This window comes from Larus michahellis, chromosome 1, assembly GCF_964199755.1.
Source record: "Larus michahellis chromosome 1, bLarMic1.1, whole genome shotgun sequence".
NCBI lineage: Eukaryota > Metazoa > Chordata > Aves > Charadriiformes > Laridae > Larus > Larus michahellis.
The window spans coordinates 129849408-129877006 of NC_133896.1; the positions used below are offsets into that span (position 1 = coordinate 129849408).

The following is a 27599-nucleotide window of genomic DNA, read 5'->3' on the forward strand; positions in this document are numbered from 1 at the left end:
AGGTGAGAAGCCACCTTTTGTTTCCAGGGCAGGTGGCTTGGAGCCAGCAATTTGACAGCAAAAGAATTGGTTTATTGTGAAACTGACCCCTTCCTCCGCCCCCAAGAGAGAAAATCTCCAAACACACAGAAGGAGGAAATTTTCAGCTGGAGGCCCAGCCAATAGTGATGGTCAGATTGCAAGCAGTGGCATTTGGCCACAAAACAGGACTGTCCTTTAAGCTCACCTGTAGCCTGCTGCCCTGGCCTTCTCCTCTGGGTGAATGAGGAGCACTGTATGTCCTGCCTGGGAAGCTGTGGTGATGTCGCAGCCCCAGTTGTCTTAAGATTTTAATACAGGCATGGGCTTTATATCTAATTTAAGTGTTGTAAAAGATGTTTTTTTAAGAAAAGGTCTGTGTCTGAGGTGGGTCACCAGTTAAACCATTGATCTGAGGAACTTCTATAGACCAGGCAAGCATTTGGAGGAAGGGCGTTACTCCTTTACCACCCAAGAAGACAGCAGAATTGACTTAAAACAGTACCACTGACATCCCTCTGTGCTTTGCTGAAAGTAGGGAGGACTCAAGCTAGTTTGTTTCTTATGTTTGTATTTCAGTACTCTGTTTCACGCATGCATCCTAGATTTAAAAAAAAATTCATATTCACGCCATGACTAATAATGCATTGTTTGCATTTTGGTAATTTGGCATTTGGCATTTTAACAGGATTTAATACAACAGACCTTTGAAAGAAACTGAGAAGCTGTCACCTGTTTATTCTTTTATATGTTTTAGGAAAACAGTGCTTTAGTAATAAACACAGAATTCCTTTTTCTGGGTTCAAGGTGACAAACAACCCCTGGTACAAGTGTGCAGCATGTCAGGGAGCGTCATTGCAACTGGCTGACTAAGGAAAGATCCCTAGATTTTTGAGACCAAACATGGCAGTGTTTAGAAAATTAATGGGTGAGTTAAAATACACACCTCCAAGACTCTACACATGACAAGTATGCTGTCTCCATTAGACCCCTTGCAATTCCTGTTTGCTCACTTTCCAAGAGTATGAAAGCCTGATCACATTTCCATTAAAATCAAAAGCAAATATTTCAATGCCCTCGGCACAGGATGAGAGCCTTGTTATGTTTCAGTTGCAATATTTTTTATTCCACAGAAGAAATTTCTTTAATTCTGCTTCTGTTCAATTCTGATTTAATAGGTTTGTTTCAAACAGAATTATGTGGATTTAAATATGGCCCTTCTGAGGGAAAGAACTGAAAAATTACCCACCAGGAGTTGATCTTCTCCAGCGTTTGCCAGAAACTGATATTAATAAATAGGAACTGGTAAGCTGTCCTTCTGAAGTAGCACGGGGTGCTTGGATAACATTTAAAAATGGTGTAAAGGGAGAACACATCCCATCTTGCAAGTTGAGATGGTACATGCAACCAGATGGCTGCACAAACTTGTCTGAAATTGCAGAAGGAGGCTACCACTTCCTTCTGTGACTGTAAGAACCTGTCAGCAAGGTCTCGTCATGTGTAGGAGTTATCGCAGGGCTTGGCTGCAGAGTTTAAAAGTCACTAAGCAGGTGACTGGGCTGAACAGGAGACCTGGTACATTAAAGAGATGTGGTATACTAAACTGTGGAACTGTGGCTTTTTCAAAGCTTTTTGCACTTGTTTTTTCATTTTTTTTCTATGCTGGTGGTTTAAATAATATTTTTTTCCCCTCTGCTGCTGGTATTAGAAGTTTTGGTTCCTTTTTTTTTAAGAACCTATTACCTGTAGTGTACATACAGAAGTACTGTGCTGTGGATGGGTGTCTTGTGCACATCAGAAACTTTATTCATAGCTATTCCAGGTACGGCCCACATGATCTTTGCTTTCTCAAAACTGTCTCATCATGAAAGAGGAGGAGCTGAACAACAGGCCCAAAAGCACTGTATGCATTTAAGAATGCTTCAGAAAATACTCATTAAATCATTTATCAACAGTTTTTTCAGCCTTGAAAGTCAGAAATGGCAGTCTTGTAAACACAAAAGCTCTTGTTTGGATCCCTGCGCCGTGAATTTGAAGATGTGAAACTGAGAGTGTTCGAAGCAGCCAAGCGATGGCTCACATGCTGGGTGTGGGACCTGGTTAGACTCTGTTCTCATCATCCCCCTGCAGCTGGGCTGGGGGTGGCGCTCAGAAATCCAGGTGGCTCCTTTCCAGTTCTCCGCCTTCCTAAAGAGGAATGGCTGCTTTTCAGCTGCCTGCACTATTTCTTGGACAAGACGTTTAGGCTTCTATTCGGAAAGGAGATTTCCTCTTGTAAGGAGCAATCTTTCCCAGTCACTCTTCCCTAACACCCCTCGTTCCAGGGACTGGCTGTAGCCAGGATAAGCAGTCTCCTAATAGCAAGCATTGTGCTAGGAGGCTTTATTGTTTTATAGCATTAAGCTTTATCAGTGTGAATTGGCTCCCAAATGCATATGGCTGCCTAGACCCTTCAGCAGTCATTATGAATAACAGGAGGATAAAAGAGTTAATTGAGGGGAAATCCCCTCACACAGACAAAGAAAATAGATTTCTGCTAAATTGCCAGCACGTGGGGGACAGTGCAAACTTCCCTAAGGTAAAACTTGACTCTCTTACTCTACCACAGCGCCAAAATAATTCCCAAGAAGCAAAGGGATTTGCATTAGTGTAGCTGAGATTAGAAGCTGGGTTGTCCTTCCCAGACTCCAAATAGAAGAAGACATCCAGTCTTTAGACATTGTATTGAATGACTCCCACGTGTTTGGGAGTTAGAAATTTTCCTTGTTAAAAATGAAGTGTACTCCTCGTGGGTCAGCTTCTGAGTTGCTGATGCTCTGCTTGTTGAGTGTGTCAGCCAGGCCTTCAGGTCCACAGAGGAAAACACCTATTCTGGACCTGTTAAGAAAATGAAAATACGGTCACAAACTAGGTATGGAGCAGCTGGATGTTCTTCATGTAAATCGATCCTATGGTCTGTAAGTGCAAGGTTTTTTTCTCAGTTACAGGAACTGAAGCAGAACTGGATGCCTATCCCTTAAAACTTATAACCCCTAAAAACTTGCAAGGCACTTACGGCTGCTTCTGGAACAAATGGTGGGCTAAACCTCAGCTCAGCAAAAGTCAGTGAAGACAGGTTTATTGACCTCAGTGGAATCAAGGAAATAGGGCTTTTAAAGAGCTTAAGGCACAAATTCTTGAAAGGAACTGTTCTGGTTTTTTCCCTACTAATTTTGGGTGCTCAGCTAAAGGTCATCCATAGTCAGGTTTGGGTTTTGAGGTAGAAAGTATTTTTGGAGGTATTTAGATGTCACCTGATATTCCTATCTGCTTCAGCTAGAATGATGGGGTATGTTTTTTCTAAAACTTCTGCTACTAATTAGACACTTCATGAAGGACCTCACCAAAAGGATGATTTTTTTTAAAAACTGTAGGTTAAAATAATTTGGTCAAGTCCATAGATCATGGAGGTTGTTAGGAAAAAACGTTCCTCAAACTTTATCAGCCAAAGAAACAAGATTTTGCTATTATGGCATTTAGATAGAGGAAGTCCATAGACACTATCAATTTGTACAGGTTTACCCAGGATGCTGCCCTGCAATAGTTTTGAACTCGTTTTCCCAGTTAGGTCTGCCATACAATGTTTTCTGTTTAAGGCCTGTAATCACATCTTTCTCTTCTTCATGATGCACTGCAAAATGAGTGGCCTGTGGAAAAACAAAGGAAAGCATAAAGACCTAGTTAGATATGGCAGAATTATGTGCTGTTAAAAATAATAACGGTAATGATAATTATAATGATGATGATAACAACAAAAATAATGTCAATATGCACTGAATTATTTCCAAACGGAGAATGTTAAATTTATGGTGGTTAGCAGGGAAAGCTAACATTGGTAAAGTCCTGACTATCAGTGTCTATCTCATCTCCCCCCTTTTTCCCAGACTGGGAGATCTCAATAGTTAGAGCTATGAAGCATTGAACACAGCAATTAATTACATTTCTTTTGCAATGAACTGGTTTAGTCTAAGAACTGTAAAATAAAGCTTTAAATTAAAACAAAACTTTCCATTCAGGTACAATAATACAAGTCATTTGCCCTTAATGAAATCCTGCCAGTTTTATCTCTGGAAGGTTTGATCCATAGGAGGAGGTCTCGTCCACCCTCCCTGTCTAACTTTCACCTATACGAGCTAAGCTAAGTAAAGCCAGGAAGAGAAGATGTGGTTAAGGGCATAAGTTCAAGGCTTTGCAGAGTTCTGCAGCACTTTTGTATGCCCAAAAAGTTACAGGTAACTTTCTCCCAAAGCAAGAACTGTGTGACTTTTCTTCTTTCCTGCCTGTTTTTCCACTGCCTGTGCGATAACTTCCTACCTTGCTCCTACCCCTCCTTGTCCACCTAGCTGAGCTACAGCACTTTAGGCACATGGTGAATTTTGCAATGGTGAGATATTAGTAAAATAAAGCATCACTAAAAGAAATAGAGCGAACACCTTCGCTGACTCAATCACACATTCTCAAGTGGCTCATGGAAGAGCTGCTCTTTTGTGTCCCCACAGCGACCTACGTGCATGGGACCCGTTAGAGAACTTAGGAGAGTCCTGAAACAAATGTGTGGCCATTGCTCAAACCTTGGGCATTAGCTTCTCCAGTTCCAAATGCCGTTAACTAATGCTTTAAGCAGTATTAGCTGTCTTAGAGATACTTGCATGGTCAGCTGAGGTTGCTGCTGTGAGGAAAGGCTGCTTCCCAGCGTGCACAGCCAGAGTAAACCAGAGAGGAAGTCAGAGTGTACATGAGCAGCTGATCCCATGTAACTTCTGATGGATAATACCTATCTGCATTTAAAACCCCTGAGAGCCAGATGGAGGCCCAGGATAAAGACCATTTGAACATTTATCAAAACATAACAGACTTGCTAACATCAATCTCAGTGCATATGGAAATGGTATTTTTCACTGTGTTGTTACCTGAGATTCATCCCAGCCCGTAAGGTAGATGTTATAGCTGAGAAACTCTGCGTTATTCCTCTCCTGCATTTGAGCCTCCAGAGACTGCAAGAGGTCAGCAAACCATTCAAAGGCATGAGTGTCCCTGCAAAGCCAGTAAAAATAGATCTGGAAGAGACAAGAGTGAGCTGTCAGGGGACACAGGCCCTTATGGTTTCTAGTTTTGCGCCTGCTGACAGAATGAGGATTGGATGGTTCTTGCAGAAATTGCCCTGACCACTTCAGTAGGTGAGTAGGCTGGTATCGAAGCTATTCAGGAGTTTTAATGCTTGGAGGGTTGTAAAGCAGAATGGCTGACTGCAAGAACAAGGAAACGTCTTTCTATTTCTCTTCCACCAGCAGGTTACTTTTTTAGTTCATGACGTTTCCTCACTTACATCCTTGTAAAACAGTTTGTTAGGACATAAATTAATGATTTAGGGGTAGATTGTATCTCCCTGCCTGCTGGCGGGCAAGGTGAATTATAGCAGGTAACAAAACCAGTTCTGTGCTCTGAATACGACCATGACTGCAGACTGTGACCCCACACCTCTGCACAGGGAGTTTCCAGGGGCAGGAGGCCAGAGGAGGATGGTAGCAGTGCTCTTCCACTGACGTAAGGTTGCTCTCTCTGTGCTTAAGGAAGGAATGCAATATTTGCCCGGGCTGTATTAGTGCTTTGGACTTTGTGTTTCTCAGGCAGATTGAACGGCATCTCTACTGCAAGTGGAAATCCCCCGGGCCACAGTCAGGATTTGCCTGTGTGATTTTGCTCCTAGGCTATTTCTCCTTTCATGATGTTTTTGCTTTTGACTCTCCTGCTTCCCTACCTGCTAGTCTGGTGAGGTAACTGGCCTCTTTTAGGACTCATGCATATCTGGAGCCAGACTGCCTTTGCTGGGCCTGCTTAGGTTTGGGCTGTTGGCCCTTGAACAATTACGTGGGTTCTGGGAAAGAGGACACGCACCTTCTTGAGTTTTAGGTTGGTCGCATCGTGGCAGTATTTGTACCAGACAGACTTGAGTACAGATGCAAAGGGGGTGACCCCTATTCCAGCTCCAACAAGCATAACAATTTCATAACTGAATACGTCCTCACTCGCTGTTCCAAAGGGGCCATCCACAGCTATCCTGAAATTGAAAGTACACTTAATAAATCAATAGTGAATATTTGTTAGCACCATTTAAAATAACAATAAAAGGGCGAGGCATTTGTCTGCTACAAAGCACATTTGGGATGAATACTAGTCAGCAAAAGAAGAGGTGGGGTTGAAGGGAGAAAACTGGAAAGAGTCATCTAAGACCCACATCTGTGATGGATGTAGTTAAGGATTGTACCACAGGTACCACCAAACTGGTTGACCAAAACTTGAACTGTCATACGTGTTGGTTGACTTTACTGTGGGGACTCTGTACATACTTGGGCATCTTCCATGCCTCCTGGAATTCTTGCTTATCACATCCACAGGCGTTGAACAAGCCCTCTGTCCAGTCCCCTACAATACGGACATGAATGCTGAAGTAATCCTCTTCTGGAGCAGAGGTTAATGTAAATGGATGCCATTCCAGTTTAGACACTGCTGGACATTTGACAAAAATGTATTGCCCAACCTCCATCTTGAAGCCCTTCTTCATCATCTGGAGCTCAATTGTCTTGAAGGGATGAATGACCACCTACAATAAGAGGGATAAGGGGAAAAAAAGGAAAAGAAAAAGGCCATCTTCACTGTTCACTGGATACACCTACATCCTTCATCACTAACATTGTCCTCTGCTATGAGAGCAAGGAAAGCAGATGAAACTTTGTTCCCAGCAGAACTGGGAGGGAGGAACAGCACCTGACAGCCAAATGAAAGGCTGCAGAAGGTGCAAAATTGTTGGTTGAAGTGTTTTTTTCACACCACGCTTGCAGTCACACCAAAAGGGACAGATCAGACTGGTGCATCCTGCAGCATATGGCCAGATCTATGTATGCACATTGTTAATTCCAGATGCGCCTTACACAGTGTTACAGAGCACAGTGGTAATGAATATGACTGTATATATAGGGGCAAAATCATAGGGCTACCATACAGATAGGGAACTGGATAGATAGTACCACTGGAAACTGATGTTTTCATATTATACTTGGTAGGACCTGTAATATGGGCATTTGCATTCTACCTATCTTTAGCCAAGAATAAATAGAAGCAATCTTCTAGAAGCAAGGCTGGGGTTTCCGTCACTAGATTTTTTAATCCTAAAGTTGTCTGCCAAGTTTATTTTCAATTTTCAGAAGAGATTTGCAAGAGGGAGAATCAAGTGTTTCTATCTATTCACGTAGATATTAATAATAGTGCTTAGGATTGCGGAAGAAAATTCCTGGCAACAGGGAACTAAGCAGACACCATAGACATATGGTGTAGAAATGGCTCAGCGATATTTTGGTTAAATTACCAAAAAGCACACTAGTGTATAGGAGCCTTCCAACATGTCAGCGTCTTGCCAGGGCACAGCAGAGACATCTAATGTCGTCCCCCAAACCGTGCTATGACTTGAACAGAGTATGTCCACGCGATGAGGCACAGTGCCATGTGAGGAAATTACATTGGGAAAGGCCAGGGCAGTTTTCATATTCGAGCTTACTGCCATGCTAGCTTGGCTGTAAGACTTTCAGAACCAGCGTTAATATTTCTGCAGCACACCATGGGGAATGGAAGCTCAACATTAGCTTTGGCTGCACAAAGCAGGCACAACCTAACTCTCCTTTTCAGGAGCACTTGCTCTGCTGAAAAATCAGAATTCCTAAATATCTGTGTAGTTTTGAAAACAAAAATTTGGTATCTTAAATACTATTAAGGCTGTGGAATTTCTACATTGTGGAATTTTTCACTCAATACAAAGAAAATTAATTTCTCTTTCCTAAGATTCAGTCCTGTGCCTTAGGTAACTTCCTCCTTTTGCTGTCTTTTAGAGTCAGGCCACATTTAGATGTTAGAGTTTGGCATTATTTTTGTATGACAGCACCCAGGACATTCTTGAGAGGCCTTTCACTGATATCTTTGTCTGTGGTGGCCATTGGCTTTGCTGCACCATTTGGAAAAAATGGTATCTTTTGTGTGGTGTTAAGCATAGCATCAACACATACCTTTGTGATAACAACCTTCTGCTGCGACCTCCAAAACCTCACCAACCTCTCACACAGGTACAAAAACATGGGACCTACTACCCACTTCCATGTCTGTAAACAGAATAAAATAAGTCAGATTATGAAGATGAGAATTTAGATTAGATTGAGTCCTGGAAATGCTGTGAGCAGATGTGAAATTCAAGTAACCTAGGTTGTTTATCAACCCGAGTAAGGAACCCTTAAGAGATATGACACCTTCAAAATTACTTCTGGTCAGAGAGAGAATTTCTTTCTTTGTTGAGAGTTTCAGGTGACTTTTTAGTTGCTACTAGAGTTACAGCAAGCTATTTTTAGAATCATAGAATTGTTAGGGTTGGAAGGGACCTTAAAGACCATCTAGTTCCAACCCCCCTGCCCTGGGCAGGGACACCTCCCACTAGACCAGGCTGCTCAAAGCCCCATCCAGCCTGGCCTTGAACACTTCCAGGGATGGGGCTTCCACCACCTCTCTGGGCAGCGTGTTCCAGTGTCTCACCACCCTCATGGTGAAGAACTTCTTCCTAACGTCCAATCTGAATCGACCTATCTCTAGTTTTACTCCATTCCCTCTAGTCCTACCATTACCCGACATCCTAAAAAGTCTCTCACCATCTTTCTTGTAGACCCCCTTAAGATACTGGTAGGCCACTGTAAGGTCTCCCCAGAGCCTTCTTTTCTCCAGACTGAACAACCCCAACTCTCTCAGTCTGTCCTCATAGGAGAGGTGCTCCAGCCCTCTGATCATTTTTCTTCAAGTGATTTTGTTTCTGTCTAAAAACTAAGGTACCTAAGTGAAACATGGAGTAAAGCTCTGAATACAGACTTGGGTCCATATTACTGTGGGAAAAGATGTGGTTTTTGTTAACAGATCAGTCTGAAATGCGAACGAACAACCAATCTGCTTAGTCAGTAGAAGCTGAAGTTTCAATGTCATATTTCCAGGGGCATTAATTTTCTGTTAGTAATCATTAGTCCATTAACAATGTGAAAGTATTTATTACATGGATTATACAACTTTCTAGAAATCCCTACAAGCCACAAAATACATTTTGGGTAAACAGTTCTCAGATACAATTTGCTCTTTTGCTTTGTCTGTTAATTGTGCTCATTTTATCACATATTGGAAGTGGGTTGTCTGTCTCCAGTCCATTTCTGTTTATAATCCATTGTGTCAAGATCTATTGCATTATGTAAAGAAAGCTGCCACTGAAGAGCACTGGGGGTTACAGAGCTGCTTTTCTACAGCAAGTGGATGTATTATTTAACAAAAAAGAGCAAACTGTAAACACTTTAAATTGGATTTACACTCAAGACAACTGTTCTCACCATAGGAGGATTCCCTGCAAACTGTGGGACTGGGCAAGCCCCTTTCTTCCCCCAGTGAGTGAAGTTCTTGTAGCAAATCTCTGGATTATGTTCTTCCAGACTCTCATCTGTCTGCCCTCGTACAATACGCCTGGAAAAAAAAAAACCTTTAAGGAAATGAAATGAAAATGGAGGTCTCTGTCCCTTATTGTTATTCTATTTGTGTACTCTGTTTATGTGGAGTTGCAGACTTCTGCAGTGCTACAGCTTTGATACAGCTTTACTGCTCTAATAAACCCACAAAATTGCTATTAAAATTATAAAAACGGGGAGGAACATTGGTAGGGGAAAATACTGACTACAAGATTAGGCAAGTAACTGAGGGATATGCCCATTACCGTTTCCAGGAAGTGGTCGCAATAGGAAAGCCTCATTCTTTTCAGAGTTATCCTATTTTTTTTCTTCAATAAAACCAAGACCTGGAGTGGGCAAGGTAATCAATTTTCTAGTGACCAGTACAGAAGTTATTTCTGTTGTTTATCTTAGAAATTTGGAGAGCCCTTTCCAACATACATTCTTCCTTTCACCCTTCCCCTCCCTTTAAAGCTGTGGAGTAGCTGTTCCATTGGTGTGAATGAACACGGATGCTTCTGAGGCAAAGCAGCTGTGCCAGCTATACCAGCTTGTGTTGGTTGATGAACTAGCCTCTATATGCTTGCCTGGTTAGGGGTTGTTGTTGTTGTTTGTTTTATTATAGAGAAGCCTGACTGCTCCAGTACAGCTCTATTTCCAGTGCCAAAGCTAGTGCTGAAAGATGGTCTCAGTTTTGAGGGGGAAAAATATATTCTGGTCCGTTCACTATTTCCTGCCTCTCACTGGAGTTCTCCCAACCTCAGGGGTGTGTGAGAGTCCCAAAAATGATGGTAATTAGTAGGATGAGGGTCATAGTAGAGAAATTCAGGTTAAGACCTGCTGATTTTCCCTAGAAACGGTCTGATTCTGATCGGGCTGTTCGGGTTTATGCCAGGACGATTCTGTTGACATCTTCTTCCCATGACTTCTCTTTCTGCTTTTCTAGCTCAGTTTCTGTGAACTAGACTATGTTTCTGATGTTTCAAAAAAACCATGGTATCGAAGTCATATGTATGTCTAGCTTTAAGGGACAGATTTATCAGAGGACTGTTAAAAGGCCTGTGCACAGTTTTCAAAGTTAAAGGATTGCACTGCTCATAAATATTACTAATGAACCTCTTCCTTGTTAAAGGTTTGATTAACATCCTGCCTGAAAAAATAAAGGGAAGGAATGACACTGTCCCAGGAGCATCACGAGTTGCGATTTGCAGGGACATCACCAGTTGCAGTTTACTTCCCCAGCTGAGCCGCCCTTTGGGATGAGTTACGGGAACAGGAGGAGCCCATTTCCTGACACTCCCTCACCCCATTGCTCAAGGCAAAGTGGGCCTGAGGGTTTTTGCCTTGCACTGTGCTCCATGCAAGGTTTGACAATGCCAGTACCCTCTGCAGAGAAAGAAAAGATGTATTTTCCCTTATTACTCAGTGTAGGTGCTCTTCCAGTACTGTAATTAAGCTTTCAGTAGTATAGCCTTCCAATTACTTCTTTTTTGGCTGGAAGTTTTACTTTAGCTTCCAAGGTAGGGTGATCTGAATCTCTGTACTCTCTCCTCTTTACATCTACTATGACGGGAGGTTTGGGACATTCGCCTGTGACACATGGCTCACGCACAAAAAACATCAGTGCTACAAAAGTGCTGTAACAGCTTGTAATGGACAAGAATCTGCCCCTTCCATTCTACTAATTATCTTTGGTTCAGTTTTCTGTACATACATACGTATATATACCTATATATACATATGTATGACACACAGCCTTCTGCCTCCTGAGATAAACTGACATCTATGTTTCTCTCTAACAAGTTACTTTGAGACTGTCGGATCATACTTATTCCATAACATCCATCTTTGTACACCTAAGATGCCTTCCTTGAGTGTAAAAAGCCCATCCAGTATTTTTTAGTGCATTAGCGTTTTCTCTAAACTCAAAATGTCATTCTTGCCTTTAAGGCCAAATAAGCGAGGCCACTGAGTTTGCAGCCAGAAAGCATACTTCCCTCTACAGATAATAATATTCCTGTGTTTATCACGTTCCAAAAGACAGCTGAACTTACAACCACATTCAAACCCAGTGCTGCCCAAACTCTTGTCTTTTCAGTACAGTGCAATTAAAATGGTGGAAGTATACTGAACATCCAAGTAAATAAAAAGTCAACTTTCATGAAATATATGCTCCTCACTGACCTCTAGAAAGAGAAATGCTTGCTTTCTGATAGCATTTTGTAGTAACTACTTGAAATTTTGGACATTTTGTCAGTAACTATACAATATTTGCTTCAGCAAACATGAACCACTAGTTCTTTTCCTTCAACAGGTTTTGCTCAAACCTTCTTTTGGAAGTTGAAATGGACAAATACGCTGGTGACAATTCTCATCTGCCTTCTATTTTTGTTCTTCCTGTTGTACTCTCATTTCTGTCTTTTTTCTGGCATTATTGGAGCGAGAGGAAGTGTTTTGAATAGTCATTTTTGCTAGTCATTTTTAAAGCACACTTTCTAGTTCACCTAGAATGTCCTTTAAAATGGACAGTATAGTATAATTATGAACTATGAAATGTGGCTTGGATACTGTAGCCTTTTTTTTCTTTATGCATCAGTTCTGTGGTTTTATAGAATGGAACTAACATTCATTTTTCTAAGGGCTAAATTCTGTTTGCATAGTGCTAAATTTGTTTCATTAGGCTTTTCAGCTATTTCAGATGGAGGTATGGAATGAGCCCACAGTGGAAAAAGATGTTTGACATTTGGAAGTTACAAAAACTTACAGTTGCCTATATTTGAGCTGCAACAGCTAAAAATCTGGTCTGAAATGCTGCTGGTATTAGAAGTTCATCCAAGTCTGAAAGATAGATCTGTGTTATTATAGTTTTCATTTACCCAGCAAAATCCTAGACTCTATTTCATTTTTATGCTGAAGTCTCCTTACGTACGTGTGTGTGATGCAATTCCTTTTAGGAGAGAAAAGATAAATTAACAATTAGAAACAGGAACCTTGGAAAAGAGCTTTCCAATTAAAATATCGGAAGAAGTTGAGTATCAGTGGGCTTAAGTATGCCAGTCTCATACAGCCTCATGCACGTGAATAGCTTGTTGCATGTATCAGTGAGAGCCTCTTGGCACATGCTGCTTAGCAACTTAAGTCCCTATACTTGTGCGTGTAGAGGGCTTTACGTTAAGATACAGGAGTTATCACGTATTGTGTGATAAGTGCAAATACTCACCCAGCACCATGGATGACAAGGCCGATAAAGAAGATGACAAAGAGATGGTGGGTGTACCAAAATACTTCGAAATACGACCTTCGGATGGTTTTGGTGGATGACGTGATGATTAGTATGAGGGCCAACGTGATGATAACGCCAGTGAGACCAGCCAGGTATGTGAAAGCCACATATAGGCCCCCCACAGGATTCTGTAAAATAGTTGCACACGTTGGTCTAAGGAAGGGGCTGCACCAAAGCAAAGCTAGCTGAACCAGCCATCTGCCTCACTCCCCAAATCCTTTACCTTCTTGTAAGTCTTTAAGTTGTCCTCTGTGAATATGTCTGCCAACAATGCCAAAATCCCACTCTCTTTTTGTTGCACTGCAGATTTACCTTTACTAAAGTAAGTGGAAGTAGACAGAAGGGGTTTTCCACTGATTCACACATTCGAGACTGTTTCTTACGCTGCCACTGCTCAACGGTACGGGCTTGGGGAAGGTGAACATGTTTGTGCAGCTCTGTTCTTAAGAGCTGGAGTCCTACATCCGTATTGAGGGAGGTAAATGAAAGCTCTCCTTTTCAGTGGCGTTGTGCAGCTGTGGGTCTTGTAAATCATACACAGATTGGACGCTCGATGATTCTGAGGAATGGGGAAGTTCCTTATTTTTGAGGTTTTTTAACCGGAGCTTAAGCAGCACAAGTTCCAGACTTTTACCTTGATTTCTGTGTACTTTTCTGTGTGCCATGTCTACCTTAGTCAGAAGACTACTTGACAGGGCATTTGTTTTTACATAATGTTTTAAAACTACTTTGAAATCCTCAGGTAAAAAAAGTTTAAAGTACTACCAAAATTCAGCAACAATATTACTGACAAATATAGAAGAATGAATTATGCAAGGTTTTGCTGCAAGATGGCCCAAACACAGATTGTGCACACCAGAAACAGGTACTCCACTCAAATAGTCTTATATGATCATCTAAACAAATGTAATAATGACTCTTCACAGCCTGATGTCACTTACCCCAATAGTTTTTCTAAAAAAGTTGATATAGGTTTCATTTGGCTCATCACCAAGCCTAGAAAGCACAGCTGCCAGAGTTCCTCTCTCTTCAACACGGGCTTGCACGCTCCACTCTACGTTGAATAAGTGTGCGATGGTGTGAATTGCTAGGAGTGACAGGACAGAAATACTCAGGGTTAAGCACAAGACAAGCACTCCGTGATTTGGGTAACATTGGAAACTTCACAACATTTGTCGACTGCAGCTTAAGACCTTGGCCGCTCTCACCCTCTTCATCACAATTTCAGCTCACTGACATGTTTTACTGTTAAAGCTTTACCATCTGAAAGTTTACACCTGTTTGGGTGGGGGGAAGGAAAGAAGTAAAGGGAAGTTTCCAGCACATCTTTGTTCAACAAAGACTTTCAGCAATTCAGGTGGTAGCACCCTAATACATGGGAAACTGAAGCATGGGATGGCTTAAATTATTCGTCAGGATCATCCAGGATTTCTATAGAAGAGCCAAGAAGTGAATCTGCATCTCTTTGATGAGCACATGATGAGCGCATTTGCTCATGATGCTTTGTTCTGCTCTATTGCTAATAATCACTAATAATGTTCCTCCTGAGCTGGACGTGTCCTTAAGTCTAGTCCAGCTGAGGTGTTTCACACTACTTCCAGTACACATTATTGCAGGGGTAAGCCATACAATGCTTTTCAAAATTTTTCCCTGTTTGTATCACCAGATACCTTCAAAAGAGGGCCTGATGGGTACAGATCTACACCCCCAAGCAATCCACCTCTGCTGCAGGCCTCCTCTGTGGCCTTACGTTAACTGCATCGCCCTTCTCCTTTTCTATGAGGTGGTGGTGAGATTTCAGCCACAGCTCCAAAAGGGAACCTGCTCAGCTTGAGTAATCTACTGATAAGAAGACTGTTCTAGGATATATGATTTGTAAGGCACTTGCGTTGAGAAGCGACAAATTTGATGGAAAAAAAAAAGAGATAGAAAACCCTTAGTTTAGGAAATGAGGGATAAAATATGAAAATATTTCTGTGGCCTGTCCAAGCTTGTTATACCCTTTTCTTTCATCATTTCTGTTATTTGTTTCAGACATGCCAGCTAAGAAATACGTCTAAACAAGAATTAAAGCCAGGGTATCTAGTTTTCAGGGCATTGCTAAACACCCTTTATTAACCAGTGTCATAAATGGTGCCGACAGTTCAAGAGAAAAGTATTCTTGCTTATTTATCTTTTGCTCTCTGCCAGCTGCAGAATAATATTTGGAAACTAATTTAAGCCTTGGCACACGCTGACTTCTGTAGGTTAATGAAATCAGGTCTCTGCCCATATCCTTAAGAACACCTGGCTGCTATGTAAAATGCACGAGAAAGCTATAAACAAAGAAACATTGGAGTACCAACCAGTATGAAGGGCGATCATCCATGCCACCATTTTGTGAAAGGTGAGGTTCCTGTCCAGCTGTCGTCTGATACGGGTAGAGCAGCACTTTGGGTTTGAAGAAAAAAAGTATGTGAAGACTATTTGTGATGTCTGTGCGTACTTATTTAAACACAGGGACAAAAACAGAGGCCCTGGCCACAACAATTGGTGGCATTGCTAGCAAAAATGTAGAATTCCTAAATATAGACAAAAATATTTCCCCCCATACTTCAGAATATGGGAATAACAGATTATGTTTTAACACGTCCCATTGAAACAAAGTGTTTGACAATGAGAAAAAACTTAATATCCAGTATGACAGAAGTATATATCTTATCTGTGTTAAATTGCACGTTATATAAAGAAGTGGAGATCACAGTCTGCCATGGCAGGGTGACTGCTTTGGTAGAGTCTCAAGTTGCCATCTAGTATCAGGATCCTGTTGTGGTTCACACCGTAGAAATGGGCTCTAAAGCTGGGGTATAGCTGTCTCAGGGAGCCCTTTCCCCGTGAAGGACTCTTGAAACACTGCATCTCTTTTATTGGTTCCTCTTTTGCTCTGCGCTTTCAGCCCCCGCAGGCCATCTCATTTGTGTGAAAGAATTTATACTAGATTCACAGATGAAAACTAGTTTCTGTGAACTGATGTTGTTGACCTTATGTATAGTAAAGAGGACAGAAAGAAAGGAGGAATCATATATTTGGAAGGACGGTTCATGAGCTTGAGGAGAACATTGCCTTTTCACTGCACCATGGCACGCATTGTCTGCATTATTTCTTCTGCAACAGCCAGAGATCTCGATTTCAGCAGTGTGATACAGTCAGTGCTGTCATAGGGAGCCTCTCCAGCTGTCACCTAGAATCAGTTGTTCTTTTCTAAGCGGTGGTTCCTCAGTGCTGTATATAACATTTGCATTTGGGAGCTAGAAATGGTCAAAAGGTCTGCAAACTATTTCATCCTGACATAGAAATGCAGCTCGGACAAGAAAGAATGTAATTTATGAACCAGCTGAAAAAAGTCCCATTCTGAAAGTCTGTGAAAGACTACATTTACTTTAATAACTGAACAGGCAAAGACAGAAGATATGGGCTAGCATCTCCTACTACAAATGGGTGCTGTATCAGTGACAAACAAGGCAAATTTGTGGCTGCCAGCCAGAAGAAGGACTTTGCATCCAGGGCAGAACAATGCCCAGGAGGCAAGAAAAAAGGGAAGACTCAAAGGAGGGTAATTCTAGGCTAAACCTCTCAGCAGAGCTCTAGATACACCATTGACACATAGTTCTCAGTCCTGCTCATAACAAAACTCCAGGCTTATCTACTTCTTAAAAGAGGACATCCCCAAAGTATGGTATATTTGGGGAACTTGGACAAAATTTCTTGGTATATTTGCAAGGCTACTTGGGTTGTTATCTTTCATAAAGTTTGAAATTCTTTCTTCATCTTACCGCACTTGATCCTCTGAGGAAGGAGAGCAAGTTTCGACATACTGGCAGCAGAATCAGCATGCAGTTGAAATTCAGACAAGCCGCAGGGGCCCTTGCCAGAGCCAAAGCACGCTGTAAATGGAGAGATGCCATTAATAAAGGAATTACCTACAACATTATCCAGGATGCGGATAGGCACAGATTTCATTTATGTATTATATCACAACTTTTCATGAGTGTGAAATGTAGAGTTAATTAACAATGTTCACATTTTAGAGTGCTTTGGCCAAGTCAGAGGCACCTGTGCAGACAGAATATATTCCTCCAGATAGGCACCTTTTATTTCCAGTTTTGAAATAATATGCTTGTACAAAAAGCTCCCTGTCGTGTCTGACAATCAATGGCCAAGCACAGATGCAAGTCTAAGCCATGAGCAGAGTTTTCTTTCCCAAGGCTTTAAAGAAAGTCTCAGTGCTGTGGTTTCAGTTGGCTGGGGGGTTATGGTAGACAGAAGGACAGCTTAGAAGGGAAGTGGTTTTATGATTTCTGTTGTCAGTAAAGGCAATCTAGGGAAATTTGTTGCCTCATCTTTTAGGAATATGTTCCCTTAATGTTGCTTTTCACATCCTGAATGATTTCAGATTTTGCCAAAGACTGTTTGAAAGGAGGGAATAATAACCATATTAATCCAAACACGCTGAGGAGAAGGAGAAGATAATGTTTGCTCTCCTTGCATTGTTTGGAACCCTTTCGGGTTTCAAATCACAGTAGCTCACTTCAGGTTACATTGAGACCTAGTTATCCAAGCACAGGTCTCTGTGACTTCAAAGGCAACTGAACCATGATTGCGAAGGACAGAATTTGATCCATAGATCTGAAGCCGTGTGCAGAATGGGATTTCAAGCTTTATTAAATTAAACCATGGCTTTGCAAACCTTTTACAAAGTGCCACGTTCTGTAATTTGAAGCTTAGACTGATTTTGTATGTCTGTGATCCAGGTTTTAATTATGTGAACAAATGGATTTTCTCTGCCAATTGGTCATGACCCATGGTAGCTTTGGAAGCAAGTTTGTGGTAGGACACATAATGCTGCATTAACCAGTTGGGTTGTATTGAATAGCCCAGGGTCCAGCATCACTTCATTACTTGACTAATATTCACAGCCTTGATGAATATATGAATGATGATTGCTTTTCAGAGCTAATAGCTTTGTAAACTATTCATGCCATGAAAAATAATTGCATAGGGAAGTGATTGTTCAATGGCAATATTTTATTCATCTTTTGCTTAACAAAGCAGCCACAATGCACATTCACTGTAATTACCAGGAGCATAATAGTTGCCTGAAAACGTCTTTAGGATGGGACCTCTCTATTTTGCTTACCAGCTTTCTATTCAGAAGCACTGGGCATCTATCTGCATTAAGTTATCTGTTTGCACTTGACTTTTAACCCCAACATGAACCTGCTGCTCCAGCCACTTGATCCTGTTTCAATCAAGTAAAACTAGGGAAGAACTGCTATGTGCTCGGTCTACGCCAAGATAATACATGTTTTGTACTTACGCCAAGGAGTACTCTGGTGTAGAAGAATTTTGGTGGGACATCGTATGCAAGATAGTACCACCAAAAGAGGAAGATATTTAACCCCAGCCACACTATCTGAAAAAGAAATGAACAGGAAACTTTACAGTTTGTTGTTAGAGATCATACATCTGAATTTACACAATTCGGATAATGGTCAGTTAGTTCATTGTGCTCCTGTTTGCACAGAGAGGCATACTGTAGGGCATGAGGGGTTCAGCAGGAACGATGGAAATTTTTCTGGTGGAAATGGTCTCTAGTGTGTGCACACAGGCATGGGAATAAACCAAAATACAGCAGTGGGTAGCTGAAACTTTTCCATAGCTCAAAGGGTTTAGGCATACAGATGTGGTACTTAGGGGCATGGTTTCATGGTGGATTTGGCAGTGTTGAGTTTACAGTCAGACTCAATCTTAAAGGCCTTTTCTAACCTAAATGATTCTATGATTATATAAGGACCATCATATTACAGGTGTTTAGCTAAGCCTGCGAGTCTAGTTGAATCTCCAAACTTCATTAAAGGTTAGGGCCTCTCCAAATGGTGGTTCTTCAGACATATTAACCTATGTAAGAGGAAGGCTTAGGAGCCGTGCCAAAGGACAAAGAAGCTTGAGATCTATATATAGATGGCCTAAATTACACCTAAGGCCTAATGTTTTCTATTGAGTAGGAGACTCTGAAGGTCTGAAATCAGCCAACAGGAAATAGTCAATACAGGCACTTAGATAGTGTTTAGACTATGCAAAACTGGGCTCCCTCATAGCTGTGCTGCAGTATTTTCTCACATTTGCATATCCTACTGTGCAGGTTTCTTTAGGGAAAGAGAAGTTACTAGGCCTTCTCAAAGCTACCTAAGGCAGCTACAAGCCTGGCTGGCCACAGAGATCATAGTGCATTTGGCCATTTGCCCTTCTGGAGCTGGTTGGCTGATTTCACATCTCATAGTGAAACAAATCTGTATCATTGCACCCTCAAAGTACATTTACTACATGGTGCATGAAAAGAGAGGAGAGAAAATCTAGGAACTGGGAGAAAACCCAGTCTCTGGTTAGAAGTTAAAGATGCCAGAAACTGTGACATTACATTTCCTCACCTCTCCTAACCCATACGTTTTGCTAGTTCTTTGTCCCAGCTGACACTGTAAAAAACGTGGCATTAGTTCAGATCTTGAAACTGTCTTACCCTTGTGGCATAAGTACAGGGGAATGAAGGGATTTCCATTAGGGTAAGGCAGCATATGGGAAATCCCCAAAACCTCATTTAAAAACTAAGCTCGTCTCAGGATTAAGTGCTTATGATAGGTATTTAAAGCGAGAGTGTGCCACTCCCATATACGATAGCCTGACAGCATGCCCAGAAGACCAAGAAGTTCGGCATGATTCTTGATTGTCTCTCACAGTTCTTCTTGGTGTTGACCCATATGGAACACGGACCCTTTGATAAACACCGTGACACCCTCTGGCAACTTGGGTTGACTTGCAGAGTTAGCAGCCGTCCATGCTCTTTAGCAAGGGCCAGCGAAGGCAGCATTGGCTAAGGCTAAGGCTGCAAAGTTTCTGTTTTGTTGGGGCAAAGCAATAGCAATTGTGGCTGTCCTGTTTCTATCAAGCCCTGGATAAGCCTGTAGCTAGTCAGTGCGCAGTCAAGCTGCAGAGGACAGTGCAGAACCCCTTGGTAAGGCTTCCAGTGACCTGAACTGTCCTTTTAGCTAGTTTCTTTACTGGTGACTTCTTTAGTTTCCTTCCCTATCAGCTGACCTTGTTATAGTTTTGAGACTCAAAAAGTAAATTCCTTATTTGAACAAAATAAGGGCCTCTTACTGGCCTTTTACTTAATTCTTTCAATATTTCAGCACTGGTGGAAAAAAAACATGCCAGAATTCACCTCTTGGCCGTTTCAACTTCCTCAATCCACTGAAGGTGACAGCAAACACAGTTACTCCTTTTCAAAGCACTAAAGTGGCAGGGTTATGTTCCTAAACTAGAGCTACACATCTACAGTGTAAAGATAATACGTAACTATTGATTGTTCATAGCAGCAGAAATACATTTCTGAATAAAGTTGTTCACATTTCAGTCACCACAAATATAGAAGTTCTCTCTCTTCTTTTTCTTCCTTTCAGTACTAACATATACTAACCACACCTGGCCACAATCCCTTAACTGGTATTCCGTTTTGGTGTTTTATATGTTTTTATTTATATAGCTATATAAAATTGTATACCTATAGCTCTTGTATCACACTGTGAAGTGAAAAAAAAAAGAGAAAACACTGAAATACTTACTTGTGCCTAATTTTTCTCCGAGGACTGCCCTGCCTTACTCTTTAACACTTTTAAATGTGACTGGGTTTTTCAGTACTTTTAAATCTTGCTCAGAATGAATTTAACCTACTTTCACAGCTGTTCTATGCAAGTTGTCTACAAACTCAGTTCAAATACTAGTTGTCTTAACGAAGCGTTCTTGAATCTCTGCTCTAAATTCTGGAATCTGACTCTTAATACAAATTTTATACCATTAAGACACGGTGCTTTCACTTACACCCGTTTTTGTTTATAAAAGTGCAAGAAAGACTTGTTGCAATTGCTTTCTCTGTTGAAGTGCGCATGGTTAAGTGAGATGTAATGTTGTGTTTTCTTTAAGTCAATGTTGCCTCCAAAAAACCCAGATACGTAAATATTTCTAACAAAGCAACTGAAAGTTAACGTACGATCATTTCTCAGTGGACAATGAAGCCTACAGCAATCGAGATAACAGACAGAGCTCCTTAAAAATTATTCTCTTGAAGCATTTCACTGCACTTGCTGCCCTAGTTTTCTGAATAACCAGATGCATCCTTCACTGGCACAGTGAGATCTGCTTAGTACAACTTTCTGTAGAACTTCTTACTAGACACAAATCACAATAAAAATTGTACTTACAACGACGAAGATGGACAGTCCTTCATTCTCCACCCAGTTACCCATGATTGCCTGAGACGAGTGTGCACAACGGCCGTGTTCTTTCTGGGACAGCGAATATGTCTTCTCTCATAAGGAAGTGAGAGTAGAAGCTTGCAGCAACCTGTTTCCTTTCTCATTCATTTAGGAAATAAGTTAACCATTGAATCATGTCCATAGTTCTGTTACAAACGTGTTTCTACATATAACTTTTCATAATTCAAATATAAATAAACCGTTGAAATAGACTATTTTTTCCTTGTCATGCAGAGGATGAAATAAATAACGTAGCTGGTCAGCTTTTCTGCTAAAAAAACGTAGTGTCACTTTATATAAATTTCAATGCTGAAATGTAATACAGAATGCACAGAAGAGTTGTCTCTTCCCAGCCTTGTCTTTTTTTTATCGCCTCAGGTCTGGGTTGCTGTTCCTGCTGATCCTCTTTGATAAATAATCACTAGAATTATTTCTCTTCCAGTAATTCAATGTCCACAGAAGCTTCCAAATGTAATCTAACACTCCTCCTGTCTGGTACATGCAAGCCTTGCCACTTCCTCTCTGCTTGGGCCAAAACTGAGGACGTGTGTCACTAGATAGGCTATTTTTCATATTTTGCACTCTCGCAGAGTCCCCAGCCCCGGGAGACATCCCTCTATATAAGAAAAAAATTAAAGTGAGCATTTTGCTTTTGTGATTAGAGAGAAAAATATGGGCAATTGCTCAAATGTATTTTAGAGCTTACAAGCCACAGGATATTTATCCCAAGTGTATTTGTTATAAAAAAAAATAATTAAAAAATTAAGGGAATTTAATGATTTCTGAATGTTTTGCCTCTGTGGTATCACAGCTCCCAAGCCTGCAATAAAGAGTGCAAAATGGCAGTTTAGAGGAAGCTTTGGGATGAAGAGGGACCATCCTTCGGCAAGGTGCAGGCCCTAGGGAGGTGCAAGGTGTCCAGACACACCTCCCAATGGCTCGGTCTCCTGTGTGTTGCACCCACTGCACCACAGAAACACAGATCTCCCCCCAGATAAAACCTGTGTGACTCACGGCCGACAGAGAAGAGACTCAGCGCTGCCTACCTTACTCCAGATTCACTTAGAAACAAGCTTTCTTAGGGCCTGATTCTGGCAGCGATGAGATATTTGATCACAGTGTAAAAATGAGGACGAGGGCAGTTGGATCAATACCTGTGTTCTGGCTGGCGGCTCTCTTACTGCCTCTACTGCCAACATACGATGGCCTTCTTTAAATGTCTCCTGTAATATGGCCTCCATAAGGTGACACATCTGGGGCTTGAACAAAGATCCATTGCAGAAACAAATTCGTACATTTCTACGTTTTTTCTGAGGCAAATAGACAAACACAGCTATATGAATGATACAGGTGACTGCTGCATTGTTATCCCTTCTTGAGACGTATAGAAGTAACAGCTCAAACATAGCTCAGGGCCAAACAGCAGTCCTTCACCTCCTCACATGGGCAGGACTGGCAGTGGTTTAATCACCTTCCTCCACAGAAACCCCACAAGCTTCAGCAACTGAAAACCAGAATGAAGGCTTCAGAACCTGTTCAACGGGGGTTGCAGCAGCCTCGTCTGGCCAGCTCTGTGGTGGGCCAGGCCCTCACGTGGTATCAGTCGCTTTGATGGCCCTCCCAAATGGATGTCAGCAGAGGGTCTGGTCCCCCATATTTCTGTTTATGGAGGTAGCCTTTGGGAGCTGAACAGCTAGAGTGGTTGGGGAAGGAAAGGAGGGGAGCAGTTCTGGTATGTGGATGTCTGTTCTTGCTGTGAAGACGAGCTTGTTCTCCCTGCCCAGAAATGTCAGTGCTCTCGCTGCCTTTTTCTTCCCCTGAGTTCAAGCTAAGTTACTTACGGCTTCTCTGGGGCGAGCAAGTGTCGGCACCCAGGATGCTCTGAGCTTTGGCAGCCCTGCCTCGCCTGGAGGCTCCTCAGGTACCAGAGCCACTGAAACACGGATTTACTGGCTCCGGAGGTTTCTGGCAGGCCACAAACCCAGCAGGGGCTGATCTTAGATCGGTCACAGCAGTCACAAAGTCTGACGTGGTCTTAACAGCCTGAATACAGGCCGTGAAACAGAATATATTTCAGCTGCTCCCAGGCTGGCAATTACCAAAGGTACAGAGCCGATCTCACTGCCCGAACTCAAGGGCAGAGGTGCTGGGCCCTTCCGCAGCTGGTGTGTTCTGGTGCTCCCTGGTGTTTGTGAGTTTTACCATTCGTTTCAAAAGTGACGGGACAACGTACAGCAAACTTGGCCTGGTCCCTGCAGGTCACAGGTGTGAGTAGAACTGTCACCGAAACCACCCACGCGTCACCCCTGATTTAATTCTGGTGCTCGCACCTTCTGAATCAGTGAAATATCATCGCTATAATATTACTTGCAGGTTTTGTACATTGGTCTAATTTACAAAAAGCATCCTGTAAAAGAAAAGGCAATGTTGGCAGCTGTGTATTAATTAATTAGGAGTGCGTAAAACTGGAGTATGGAAAAAATTAAACACTATCTCATTCTGTTTCTAATATTTCTTTCAAGCTAGCTGATTACATGCAGCTTTTTTCATCCTTCTTTGTGCTGAAAAGTTCAGTGAACAGTGATCCTTTTGCAGCATGGCAGTTTTGCAAAAGTATGCAGGTGTCGGGGTTCTGCACTTCCTCGCAGTGATTTTACCCCCTTGCTTAGGAATTAATTTAGTTCCTCTCCTGCTCTGTGCAATAGTATTGTGTATTCCTGCACAAATCATAGAATCATAGAATCATAGAATTGTTGAGGTTGGAAGGGACCTTTAAGATCATCGAGTCCAACCTTTAGCCTACCCTGACAAGAGCCACTTCTAAACCATGTCCCTCAGTGCCCCATCTACCCTTTTTTTAAATACCTCCAGAGATGGTGAATCCACCACCTCCCTGGGCAGCCTATTGTAATGTAATGCCGGACGGTTGCAATAGGCCCAGGGGTTTCATACCTGGCACCTAAAAGGGACAATGTAAAATTCTGCGTGTATAAACCCCAAAAGAGAGAGTGATAAGAAGAACAGAGGGAAAGAGCCCCAGCTGCTGCATTGCTGAGGATGTTGCTGAGCTGAGATTGCTGAGCCCATTCCCATGCAGCCAGAGAAAAGCCAAGGAGAGACCTCGATTAACATCTTACATTTTGTAGGCTGAAATCTTTATTTTGAATGTTGTGCAATCCTTGTTTATCAACCTTCCCTTGATTCTACTCCAAAGAGGAAGAAGCGAACAAGAGACTTGTCAAGCCGTCTTTCCTGAAGGGACTGCCTTCGCACACAGCCTGGGGCTGTCACTGCGGGCACTTGCCCTCACTCAGAGGAATGACAGAATCTGACACTTCTGCTCTTTCTGTTCCGTTTAAAAGAGAAATCATTCCATGCTGCAATGAGGGCAAAAAAGCCTATAGAAGTGAGGCAGGGAAAAAAATGCCAGTGAGACTGACAGATTTTTCTATGTCTTTGTTTTACACTGTAGCCCTCAATGTAGCTCCCTGCTCCGGTAGTTCCTCCCACCGCCTTTTGCAATGATCATGAGACACCCACGTGCTGGAGTCAAAATAATCTATGCATGATCTGCATGCTATTGGCCATACTGGTCTTGGCTTGAGGTCAAACAGCGCTAGCACAAAACAGGCCAGAATGGCTGTGCACGGCTGTCTTATGGGAAGGAAGAGCCACCAGCAGAGATGTTCCCTGTCTAAGTACAGGTAGAAATTGTATTATATTAAGCTGGTGGTAGTTTCCAGGTAGAGCTGGAGTAAAGTTAGGATAGCACAACCTCCCATGCATAAAGGAAGAGGCCAAAATAGCCTGGCTTTGTGTGGCGCTGAGGGAGAGGAGCCCAACTTGTAGGCTTTTGGCAGGGTACCACCAGGCTTTATGATCTGCTAGTCTGGCTCTGGGACTGGAACACAACTAGCACATGGACGACTATTTCCTTCTCCCTCTGTAGCTAGACTTTTCGTCTTACAGCTTCAGCTCTACCACCTTTACACGTGCCTGTGATATGCCGGTGTAACTCCTCTCTGCCTGGAGAGAGGGACTTCGCTGTTGACCAGCAATTCTCCGCTCAAGAAAACATCTGGACAGGTGCGAGAGGGAGGGCAGTTTTCTCCTATGCCCTCACCGCGCATCGCCTAGAAACCTTTCAAGCCAGATCTAGCAAACAGAAACGTCCCCGGAGGAGCGGTAGGTGGCGGGGACCCGGCGGCCGCCCGGGGTGGGGTGGCTGGTGCTGCGGCAGCGCGGCTCGCCACTGCCACCCGCCGGGCAGCACCCACCGGCCCGGGGCGAGCAGCGGCGCCGGGACCCCGCGTCGCTCCTGGGGGTGCGGCTCGGCTGAGGCTGCCGGAGGAGACCTGCCCTTTCTGCCCCAGACCTTCCCAGCGCAGGCACCTGCCCTCGCCTCCCCTTCTCTGTCGCATCCCTGTTCAAAATCTCTTTCCTACTTCCCCCCCGCCCCCCCGCCCGACATCTCTCTTTCAGTGCTGGCGCGTCAAATCCCATTTCTAATTAGCAGCTCACGATCACAGCCTGGGAAAGGACCTCCAGAGCTCCTTTGCAAATGTAAAGACCGGACCGGAAAATTTCTGGAAAAGTAATCATTGCTTCAGAACCAGCCTCTTGGTGGTGTGTATGATGACCTGTTTGTCATTTGCTATTTACTTTGAATGGGCTTCTACATTATACAGGCTGATAATTGACCCTGGTGCAGCTCTGGCATTAAGTAGGGTCCTTTCAGTCAAGTAGTGCTATGAAATCAATTAGCCCACCTCCGTGCTTCCAAATAGGAGCCACTGGAACCGTATCACTCCCGACTCATGTTTACATCACCACTTCCACAATTAGAAGCGTGAGGTGCCTCACGGCCCGCTATAGCTGTGCTTTAGTAGCTCATGACTGAGACAGTGCTGTGCGAAGAGGAGTCCATTTAAGAACACATGACAGGAGAGGTCTGCTCGGATGGTGTTAGTGGGCTGGGCCAGGCATCGGGGAGTGAGGTCTGCATGTGTCTGCACGTATTGCCTTTTGCAGCAGTCCCTGGACCGAGCCTGGCAGTGAATTGCCCGTGCTTTTGTCTGAGGAGAGACCTTGATGTTCTGCTCCCCACGGGATGCTGGTGTAGCACGCAGGGTGGTGGGCAGTGGGAAGGGACAGGGCAGGTTTTCCTTAGGTGTCTGTTTGGGCGCGTTTTCATTCGTTAGGCTACACGCAGCACTCCTAAAGACAGTGGGGAGTCTGTGAAATTTTTCTAAAAGACCTGTAAAAGCTGAGGAAGAAAACAAGCCCGCTGTCAGTAAAAGTAAGTTTACTTTTTGTATTAAATGTTAATTTACCATTCAGGGATCAGCACTTCCACGGGGAAATTTTTTAGGGGATAGCAAGTCAGAAACAAGAATGAAAGTCACTGGTGTGAAACTTAGGTAAAATATCAGCACAGCATCGATTCACTGGCCATCACAGCCTACAGTCTCTAGACAACAGCTTTTTTTTTCTATTTTCACTACAAATGCCACTTCCTCACTGTTTCCCTCAGGATCCCAGCTCCCGCTCACATGGCCCACTGCTGACTTTTGCTGCTGTGTGCTCCCTGATGGATCGGAAAAATCTATCAGCCGTGACTCATCACAAGCCTTCTGGTGCTGAAGAGAGGCAAGCTGCCTTGGGCTAGGGTTTCCCTCTTGCTCCACATCTGTCACCTGTCTCTCATCTTTGACTTGGGAAAACAATTTTTGAAAATGAGTCTGTCTTTTTACTGCATCTGCACAGTGGCTAGAGTTGGATCCGTGACTTGGCTGCCTGCGTGTTATGATACCACCCAGGGAGGCAGCCTGGGAGCACGCACACGTGCACACAAAAACCATCACTTCACGGAAGGATCTGTAATCCCAGGTCTAAGCTCAACCTGCACCGTGCCCTGATACAGCTTCATCTGTTGGCCGTCTGGGTGTTTTAGTGTCTGTGTTACAGCAGTGGAAAAAATGACATCAATGTCCTGTGGCTACGCCGCCACAGAAGCATTCCAGTATCCCCGTTCACGCACAGGAACAGCTACCCAGGTGTGAGCACCGGAGTGCCTTCGCCCTAACTCCACAGCTCTATATTACTTTACATCGCTGCAGTTTGTCTTATAAAATCCCAAATGAGTCCTGTGACAGCTTTTTGCTGATGTTTCTCTCTGCCAGTCCTCAGCACGGGGGTGACAGAGTGATCCAGTTCAGTTAGCAGACGCCTGTCCACGGCCAGACACCTGACAGATACAGCCTGTGGCTCAGTCCTGTTTGTACCGAGGGTTGTTAGCTTTCAGTAATATCAGTAGGGGGAACACTGGAGGACAATGTCATGTTTAATGCACATGTCTAAGTAAGATAACACGACACAATGAACTGTGGCACTAAGGGA

At 43.0% G+C, this 27599-nt stretch overlaps 1 protein-coding gene across 1 annotated transcript; it reads right to left on the reverse strand.

Moving 5' to 3' along the window:
• Positions 1-1801: 1801 nt before the first annotated feature.
• Positions 1802-21243, reverse strand: CYBB (cytochrome b-245 beta chain). Its single transcript, XM_074572882.1, has 13 exons — positions 21147-21243; positions 18209-18304; positions 16665-16775; positions 15198-15282; positions 13794-13939; positions 12790-12980; positions 9459-9588; positions 8112-8204; positions 6405-6658; positions 5953-6115; positions 4968-5114; positions 3580-3704; positions 1802-2895 (listed from the first exon to the last, which is right to left on the reverse strand). Exons 1-13 carry the CDS (start codon positions 21189-21191, stop codon positions 2769-2771), a joined length of 1713 nt encoding a protein of 570 aa, XP_074428983.1. The 5' UTR covers positions 21192-21243; the 3' UTR covers positions 1802-2768.
• Between the last annotated feature and the right edge of the window lie 6356 nt (positions 21244-27599).